The 10377-nt window shown below is 42.0% G+C and overlaps 1 protein-coding gene across 1 annotated transcript; it reads left to right on the top strand.

The window, feature by feature from the left end:
- The first annotated feature begins 1075 nt into the window (after positions 1-1075).
- On the top strand, positions 1076-10087 carry LOC311281777 (uncharacterized protein). The gene is made up of 6 exons (XM_084395010.1): positions 1076-1292; positions 2932-3012; positions 3194-3229; positions 7366-7521; positions 7601-7684; positions 8719-10087. The coding sequence occupies exons 1-6, from the start codon at positions 1194-1196 to the stop codon at positions 9064-9066; spliced, it is 804 nt and encodes a 267-aa protein (XP_084251136.1). The 5' UTR covers positions 1076-1193; the 3' UTR covers positions 9067-10087.
- The last annotated feature ends 290 nt before the right edge of the window (positions 10088-10377 follow it).

The following is a 10377-nucleotide window of genomic DNA, read 5'->3' as shown; positions in this document are numbered from 1 at the left end:
TTCACTATTTTCCAGACACAAGATTAACCTCAAAGCTGTTTTTACTGATTTAATCTCACAAATGTTGATACTCAAGTCAGCTTTATACAGCACAGATCGTATCAAAGCAGCTCAATGATGAAAACTTCTCCAAATATGAGACAAATTCTACCGAAGACAGTGTCATTATTCAGCTCAAATCACTTTAATGTTAATATTCAGATGAAATGACAAAATTAATAAGAGTATAGCCATTTATCAAATGAGTTCACATGAGATTTCGTGTCATCTGTGGTCAGGAGAGACAATTAAAGGAGTCATGACATAAAAAATACATTTTGACATATAAGAGGTCTCTGTAACATTAAAACATACTTCAAGTTTCATAGCTTAAAATACACACAAATGCTATTCTTGACTGTAAATGTGATTTTAAGGAAGAGGTGTTTTTTTAGTTCTCCCTTTAAGTCAGAGATATTTCTGGTATTAAAAAACATCCTCATTATAAACAAAGCATTTATTTAATCAAGATTAAATTTGGATATTTCGGGAAGGACATTTGCATATGCCCGCCTCCAGAGCAAGACGTTGACGAATAGTCACACATCATCACACCATAGGCCCCGCCCACTGGCTTTTATTTTATTTTGTAAAAGAGTTCACAAAGAAACTTTTGTTGACAGATGAAGCGTCTGACAGCAGCTGCATCACAAACCTTTTTAATTTTTCATAATGCTTCAATGACTGCTTTATATGGATCAATGTTTTCAAAACACAAGCAACGGCGAGTGGGCGTTGACACTGTTTCCTATGCAGTGACGTTAACCAATCATAACAGTGGCCGTTCACTGACAAGCCTTAAAGGAGCCGCGCCTTAAAAACTGATAACGTCAGACACAGGCTCAGAACGAGGGTTGAAAATAATTGTTTTTCCACATAATAAGTTATTTTTTGAGTAAAAATACCTTAACATAGTGAACCTCAAAGAACATATATCTATAAAATGAATCCACCCCTTTAAGACGTGTGGGTCATCTTACCCCGTCTTATTTTTCAAAGCAATGTGGTATTACATAACAAACGATAGCTCCGCCCCCTCATGAGTCAAGCCCCGCCCACCGCACACAGAAGCCACCCGACAACACAACACTGTCTCTCCGGTAGAGAAACTCTTCAGAAACACAGATTTCTCGGAACCTTTTCTCCGCGGGAACATGCATTCGGGTCAGCTCGAGAAAGCGGGTTCTCTGAGGAAACGGACTCTCTCTCGAGGAATGAGCGAAGAAGAGTCTCTTCGGCACATTATCAGAGAGGTAACGATATGAGTGAGTCAGTCTTCAGAGTCCGGATCTTCTTTGTGTGACTCGTGACTCGTGACTGGATGTCTGCTGTAATCGTCCGATGATCTTTCTCCTGGATAACATTCGCCTGTCTGTCAAAGCCTCGATAAGACGATAATCGGCTGAGTTGGGGCTGCTTTCTAACTGTAAATGATCAAATTCTCTTTACCTGAAGATTTACTTGATTATAAATATATAGCAAATGCTATTCTAATTTTTCTGAAATAAATACGACCTGTTATTTTAACAGAACACACCCTCCGATGATGATGATGATGATGATGATGATGTGCGCGATGATGCCGAATCTCGCGATAAAAAACGAATTAGACGTGACGATCGATCGAGAGCTGTTCATGATTTACTGACTTTACTGCAGAACTGAAATATGTGATAATCTCCCTTTGAGGCTATGATTGTGACATCAATCAGTGCTCGCAATCATATGAAGTTTTATTCTGAAACTTCAGTCTTAAAGGGACAGTTCACCCAAAAATGAGAATTCTGTCATCATTCACTCTCCCTCATTCCAAACCCGCAAGACTTTCATTCATCTTCAGAACACAAATGAAGATCTTTTTAATGAAATCTGAGAGATTTCTGTTCCTCCATTGACAGTCTACACAACTACCACTGTGATGCTTAAAAAAAAAGTGCATAAAGAGATCGTAAAACTAATCCATATGAATTGACTGGTTTAGTCCAATTTTTGGCAACCTTTTTGTAGGGCATGGAATCGATTCCAAAGTGAATCGATTCTAAGCTGTTGGGAATCAAGAGTCGATTCCAAAGTGAATCGATTCTGAGCTGTTGGGAATCAAGAGTCGATTCCAAATGTTGGGATTGATTCCATCAAGAGGAATTGAATCCTCTTTAAAAGCCTTTTTCAAAATAACAGCTGGTCATTAATTCGCCTCTGACGTCACTAGAACGTCTTTCTAACAGGTTTAATGTGTCACTGAAACATCAGAATAATGATTATTACCTTTCATTCGCTGAAGTTAATAGTGTTTGTCGTCACATGTTTCTGACATTAAAGTTGTGCACCCAGTACACACATCTCTGGGATGGAAACGCTGCTTCATTTGCAAACATTTATGCGATAATCCAATTTTGCGCAGAAGTTAATTTCACAACTTTGGATGAAAACACAGCTATAGTACTATGGGCAACCTCAATCAGTGGTCATTTAAATAATTCATGCGCAGAATAAAGGGGCGGGGCCTGGTTGAGTTGTTAGTAGTGTGTTAAACTGGCAGTTATGGTAAGGGGCGGGACATTTCCCAAACACACTCGAAGCGCTCGACCAATCACAACACACTGCTCCAGCCAACCAATCAGAGCACAGTGTGCTTTTTAGAAGGAGGGGCTTCATAGAGACAGGAAGTAAACAGAGCGTTATTGACAGACTGGGAAGAGAGGAGCCGCAACAATGGAGAATATGAGGAAGACCTGCTCTAGTAGAGCCTGAAACAACAAGACTTTAATGTGGCCTCTTTAAAACTCCAAATTCTGCCAGATTTCCTTTCAGAATCCTTTGATGGAGTTTGTTGCTTAGAGTGCTTTACTGTTTTATATTAGTAATGAATAATCTGCTGTTTATGTCGTGCAGGCGGAGGAGACGAGCAGACACCTGTCCCGCAGCGACAGCAGATACGGCACGCTGAGGAGAGGAGCGAGGGAAGAGAGCCAGGCTAGTAGTGTGATGTCTGCAGTCTGAGTGTGTGTTATAGCAGTGTGTTTAAGTCTCTCACAGATCTAAACCTGCTGAACAGGAGTCACTGATCCAACCAGATGCGTTTTGTTACAAAAATGTTACTTTGTTACAAGTTTTATGTACTAATGAACAATTGTATGTTTTTTTTTTTTTTTAGAGTGAAGATGATCTGATTTCTGAGAGCGTAGAAGTGGTAAGATTTACATATTTTTTTAAAACCAAATTATATATGTAATAGTTCTACTGTTGTGAATTATAAAAGCTGCTATTTCATAAAAGCTTCAGTTTCCAGGATAGGTTATGTAAGCAAATTGAAAATATGAACAGAACTAAAGTAAAACTGATGCATGCTGGGCGAGTTGAGACACGCAGGTGTGGAGGTGATGCAGACTCGTGTAGTGAATCATCAACAGGTGTGTCTCGAGTCAGTGTTCATGACTCCCATCAGAGACTCGCTCCTCTGTGAATCACATGACTCACAGGCTCATTAGCATATCTCTCTAAACTCCGCCTCTCTGAGAGCTGCTCTGCTCTGATTGGTCAGAAAGCAAACGCTCATTATCATATCTGAATCTCAGCTCTTGATCTCAGTGATACGAACAGTAACGATGGCGTGGGTTTTACCGTATCAATCTCAGAAAACAGCTTCTTCTCGACACAAACAACACGAACCAAACTCTTCCAGTCTCAGATACACTACAGTGTTTGAGGGCGGGGCTAAGAGCCAATCAAGCCAATCAGCCAATCAAGACCACAGGCTGGCATTATGCAAATTAGTTACACACCTACAAGCAGGTTTAGCAAGAATTGGGACTGAATTACTGACGACTCGTTCTGACAAAAACTCCATTTATCTCTGATCTGTGAAACTTTGCAGAGCTTTTACATTCACAAATAGCTTTATTACACACTACATGAAAGGCATTATCTCAAAAAGGGGCACTTTAAGAACTATAGAATGCCAAAGCTGACAAAATAAGAAATAAATACATAAATAAATAAATAAATGTACAAATAAATGTAAAAAACACAAACAAAAATGAGTTTTCTTCATGTATTATTATATTTTTTCCACATTTATTAAGGAATCTATGTATTTGTGTATTTATTTGTTAATGTGGTAAAAATATAATACATAAAAAAAACTATAAAATACTCATTATTTTTTTTACATTTCTTTGTATGTTTACAGTGCATCCGGGATTCACAGCGCTTCACTTTTTCCACATTTTGTTATGTCACAGCCTTATTCCAAAATTGATTAAATTCATTATTTTCCTCAAAATTCTACAAACAATACCCCATAATGACAACATGAAAGAAGTTTGTTTTAAATCTTTGCAAATGTATTAAAAATAAAAAAACTGAAAAAAAGCACATGTAAATAAGTATTCACAGCCTTGGCTCAATACTTTGTTGAAGCACCTTTGGCACCAATTACAGCCTCAAGTCTTCTTGGGTATGATGCTGCAAGCTTGGCACACCTGTTTTTGGGCAGTTTCTGCCATTCTTCTTTGCAGAACCTCTCGAGCTCCATCAGGTTGGATGGGGAGCGTCGGTACACAGCCATCTTCAGATCTCTCCAGAGACGCTCAATCGGGTTCGAGTCTGGGCTCTGGTGGGACACTCAAGGACATTCCCAGAGTTGTCCCGGAGCCACTCCTGTCTTATCTTGGCTGTGTGCTGAGGGTCGTTGTCCTGTTGGAAGATGAACCGTCGCCCCAGTCTGTGATCCAGAGCTCTGGAGCAGGTTTCCATCAAGGACATCTCTGTACATTCATCTTTCCCTCGATCCTGACGAGTCTCCCAGCTCCTCATCTTTCCCTCGATCCTGACGAGTCTCCCCCTCGATCCTGACGAGTCTCCCGGTTCCTCATCTTTCCCTCGATCCTGACGAGTCTCCCAGCTCCTCATCTTTCCCTCGATCCTGACGAGTCTCCCCCTTGATCCTGACGAGTCTCCCGGTTCCTCATCTTTCCCTCGATCCTGACGAGTCTCCCAGCTCCTCATCTTTCCCTCGATCCTGACGAGTCTCCCGGTCCCTCGTCTTTCTCTCGATCCTGACTAGGCTCCCGGTTCCTCATCTTTCCCTCGATCCTGACGAGTCTCCCAGCTCCTCATCTTTCCCTCGATCCTGACGAGTCTCCCCCTTGATCCTGACGAGTCTCCCGGTTCCTCATCTTTCCCTCGATCCTGACGAGTCTCCCAGCTCCTCATCTTTCCCTCGATCCTGACGAGTCTCCCGGTCCCTCGTCTTTCTCTCGATCCTGACTAGGCTCCCGGTTCCTCATCTTTCCCTCGATCCTGACGAGTCTCCCGGTTCCTCGTCTTTCCCTCGATCCTGAAGAGTCTCCCGGTCCCTCGTCTTTCTCTCGATCCTGACTAGGCTCCCGGTTCCTCGTCTTTCCCTCGATCCTGACGAGTCTCCCAGTTCCTGCTGCTGAACAACATCCCCACACCACCACGATTCACTATAGGCATAGGCGCCGGAAATGCTCGAGCACGAGATATTCTCATCTCCATTGATTTTAACCAATAATAAATTGATTGCAGCTTTGAGACACGATTATCTTCATCTTTTTTTATAGTTTATTTGAGACCGTTTCTATAGCGTTATTTTAATGACAAATGTCGAGAGCGCATCTAAGTAATGCGCGAGCACAATTCTCTCAACTCGCAGGCGGATTTCCTTCACTCATGTTTTTGTGTCTGTCCCTTTAAATGCAAATGAGCTGCTACTCCCAGCACAGGGGGCGGAGCTACAACAGCTTGTGTCCTGAAAATGTCAAAAAACTTTTAGCCTTTTATGTTCAAACCGGAGCCAGACAAAGATGGAGAGACTCAAGAAGAAGTGACAACATGTAGACAACATTTCTGAATGGTTAGTTGATGAAGTTATGTAGCTTTTGTGTAGTTATCTTGATTAGCATATTCTGTCTTGATAATCTATAAATCCCGTTCCTGGGGTTTATGTAAATTTTAGGGTTGGTAATGTCACTAACCCGGGAGGAATGTGGTGTAGTCTCTACCAGCCGTTTGTTGTAGTCCTTAAAAAGTGATTTCTGTAAAAGAAAATATCTCCCTTTGCTTTAAACTTTGAGCGTCGTACCTTTGCAGATGTTGTTTATGCTCAAACCGCAACATTACACACTAACTAAAGTTAAAAAAGTCAAATCATAATCAACCCCTTTAATAGTTATTTTTGAGTTAAGTGCTTAGTGTAAGTAATTATTTTATTTACTGAACCGCTACTGATCATCAGATATCAGTGAGAGCGCGACTCGCGACAACACTCATGGAAAGGTTCTGTCGGTAACCTCTATAGTTGGTAACATAGGTGTAATTTGCGGGTGGGATATATGGGTCCACTTTTTGCCAGGATCGGTATTTTCCAATATATTGTGAATGGAGTGTGGGCACTGGGCACCCACCGGCAGAAACATAAATAGGCGGTGGAGAGCTGTAGAGATGGTTGTTCTTCTGAAAGGTTCTCAGGCCTGATTGGTGGAGAGCTGTAGAGATGGTTGTTCTTCTGAAAGGTTCTCAGGCCTGATTGGTGGAGAGCTGTAGAGATGGTTGTTCTTCTGGAAGGTTCTTCTCTCTCCACAGAGAAACACTGGAGCTCTGTCAGAGGGACCATCGGGTTCTGGGTCTCCTCCCTGACTGAGGCCCTTCTCCCGCAATCGCTCAGTTTGCTCAAGGAAGAGTCCTGGTGGTTCCACACTTCTTCCATTTACGGATGATGGAGGCCACTGTGCTCATTGGGACCTTCTATGCTGCAGAAATGTTTCTGTACCCATCCCCAGATCTGTGCCTCAATACAATCCTGTCTCAGAGGTCTATAGACAATTCCTTGGACTTCATGGCTTGGTTTGTGCTCTGACATGCACTGTTATCTGTGGGACCTTATATAGACAGGTGTGTGCCTTTCCAAATCATGTCCATCAACTGAAGTCACCACAGGTGGACTCCAATCCAGTTGTAGAAACATCTCAAGGATGATCAGTGGAAACTGGATGAACCTGAGCTCAATTTTGAGTGTCATGGCAAAGGCTGTGAATACTTATGTACTTGTGTTTTTTTTCATTTTTTATTTTTAATACATTTGCAAAGATTTCAAACAAACTTCTTTCACGTTGTCATTATGGGGTATTGTTTGTAGAATTTTGAGGGAAATAATGCATTTTATCCATTTTGGAATAAAGCTGTAACATAACAAAATGTGGAAAAAGTGAAGCGCTGTGAATACTCTCCGGATGCACTGTAGGTATTGTGTGTGCTTTGGCGTTCCATCTAGAGGATGTGTGTAAAGCTGTGTTTGCTGTGCAGACGGAGCTGAACTACGAGGAGTGTGTGACGGATCTGCGGATGCTGTCGCTCCAGCAGGAGGCGCTGCTCTTCCAGGTCGATGTTCTTCAGGACGCGCTCGAGGGGACGGAGGAGATGCTCGTCGAAACACAGAGAGAGAATCATCAGCTCACACTGGTACTGTGACACGCTGCTTCACACACACACACACACACACACACACACTGAGCTGATGGTGTGTGTTCTGTCTGAGCAGGAGCTGGAGAGAGAGAGAGCGATGAGGAGGAAGGTGGAGGACAAGCTCGCCTCAGTAACACAGGAGATGGAGAGGTTACGAGAGGTGAGGAAACACTGCGCTTACATCATCACATTTAGAGATCAACAGAAACTGCTGTGTAAAGCCAGAGACTCTGTGTGTGTGTGTGTGTGTGTGTGTGTGTGTGTGTGAGAGAGAGAGAGACACTGCATGCTTGCGTAACCGTGTGTGGAGAACTGTGAGTGTGTTCACTTCTCTCATTTTATTCTTTTATCATTCACCATGAGAACAAAATGTGCCTGGATGTGTTTTACTGAGACAGACAGATGATAGATAGATTTATATTTATATTTGATGGACAAATATTCAGCCATTCACTGCCATTATAAAGCATGGACATTTATTAATATAACTCTGACTGTATTCGTCTGAAAGAAGAAGGTCATATACACCTAGGATGGCTTCAGGGAGAGTAAATCATGGCCTAATTTTCATTTGATCCCCTTAAGGTTATGAATAAGCTGCTGTGTTCATTTAGCAGATATAAGCATTCAAAACTCACAGTCTCTCACTTCCGCTAAAATGGTTCAGAGATTTTTATGACATCACCGCAGACTTCAGCTTCTCACCACGTCTTCTGTCCAATCAAATGTTCTCTAGAATCTGAAGCTCCGCCCCCTGTGCTATAAACACCACCTGACCAAAGCGGCCGTCGACACACAGAGCATTATGGGTTGTAGTGTGTGTGTTCGGTTGCTCAGACGCTCCAGTTTTATTCCGGTTTCCAGCTGTACGTTGAGAATGACATGACTCCTCTACTATTGAATCCGGCGTATCATCAGCGCTCGGATTCGCTTCCATGGAGCTGTCAGTCTATGAGGGAAACTAAACGCTATTGGCTATATGAAAAGGGGGAGGAGCCATTCAATATGTCCCGCCTTAGCTTCCTGTTTATGTCAACGCATCAAACAAAGCTGCGCGTTCCCAGACACTGCAGTGGGACTTTAAAATAAGTTGGGATTAACTACTTGGAACTTTCAAAAGTAATTTGATGCCACTCTTATGGTTTATAATATTCCTCCAGACTGTGTTTGACGGATGTTTGCTCGTGTGTTTAGGAGAGGACAGTGGAGCAGAAGTGGAGACCCGCTCCTGAAGGATCATCCGTGGACGCAGACGAAACTCCACTCCAGGCCAGTGGAGGCGCTCCTGTGCATCTCAACACACCAGTGTTAGACCTGAAGAACATGATCAGACAATCACTGGGTCTCCCTGTGTGTGAGGATCATCAGACTCCTGAAGCTCAGGATGAGAACGAGGAGAGCAGCGGATACGAGGACGCCCCGTCCGAGTTCTCTCCCACTGCCGACACTCCCGACACTCCCGACATTCCCGATCCTGATGAGGAACCCAACGGGAAAATCCCTGCCAATATCCGCAATGATGAATCCTGTACTCTCTCTTGAGTCTTTTATATAACCATACAAAAACAAGGTTCTGATAAATTTGTGTACTATAGCATTATGACACTTGATGTTACATTCACTGAAACCGCCTTTGCACAAGCTTACAACTTTACAATGAAGACTACTCTGATTTACTCATCACCAGTCAATGAAATTATTTAGGAAAAGAAGGAATCTGCACTTTGGATCCCACTTTATATTGGGTGTCTTTAACTAGTGTGTTTACTTATAAATAATTTCAGGTGTAATTACACTGTTGACTTTCCCATGAACCTACTCAAACCTGTCCTAACGTTACCCGTATCCTCCTTAATAACAGCTCAAGTCATTCACAATACAACATCAACACAATAAGTCAACACTATACCTAATAGTTATTATTTTAAGAGGACCTATTTCAGGCTCTACTAGAACAGGTTTTCCTGCTTGAATGTTGATTATTCTCCTCATATTCTCCATTGTTGCGGCTCCTCTCTTCCCAGTCTGTCAGTAACGCTCTGTTTACTTCCTGTCTCTATGAAGCCCCTCCTTCTGAAAAGCACATTGTGCTCTGATTGGTCGGCTGGAGCAGTGTGTTGTGATTGGTCGAGCGCTTCGAGTGTGTTTGGGAAATGTCCCGCCCCTTTCCATAACCGCCAGTTTAACACACTACTAACTAACTCAACCAGGCCCCGCCCCTTTATTCTGCGCATTAATTATTCAAATGAGGAAGAAACTCAAGACTACACTGGAGGCGTTTCAGGCGTTCAGAAACACTGACACTGATATAGAGGAGAACTGGAGCTTCTTCATGATCACACGGCAACATTACACACTAAACACAGATGAACATGGGAAACAGCACAACAGCTCTTTAAAGACACCTAATATAAAGTGTGATCGGACTTTGTTTCTGCTAGTAAATTCCATGTTTTTTGTTATTTTTTGTTATTATTTTATTTTTTGTGTTGGATTTTAAGACACTTGTTAATAAAGCATTACTTTGTATTTGTATTTTGGCCCTATTAAAAAATGCAATTTATTTTGTTTCATATTGTATTAATCAAGTCAAAGTGTCACTTTAAGGACAAAACCCAACGGCTGTTAGTGAATCAGTTTACAGTTAGAGAAAAGCCAGTTCGAGGATCAAGGAAGAGTCTGAGCTGATGTTCACTATTGCATGTGTCATATAAATCCTCAACCTATATTGTGAAGATTATCTTATTATTGTTGTGGAGTTTATTCTTAAGGAAGTATGGTATTTATTAATGAGTAAAACTACAGTAACTCTTCAGCTCACTTTGAGATCTTTCATCTAAAGTGGTTATATCT

This window comes from Rutilus rutilus (assembly GCF_951802725.1).
Source record: "Rutilus rutilus genome assembly, chromosome: 22".
NCBI classification, from domain to species: Eukaryota; Metazoa; Chordata; class Actinopteri; order Cypriniformes; family Leuciscidae; genus Rutilus; species Rutilus rutilus.
Note: the sequence above shows the minus strand (reverse complement) of the source record. Positions and strands in the feature narration are given on the sequence as shown.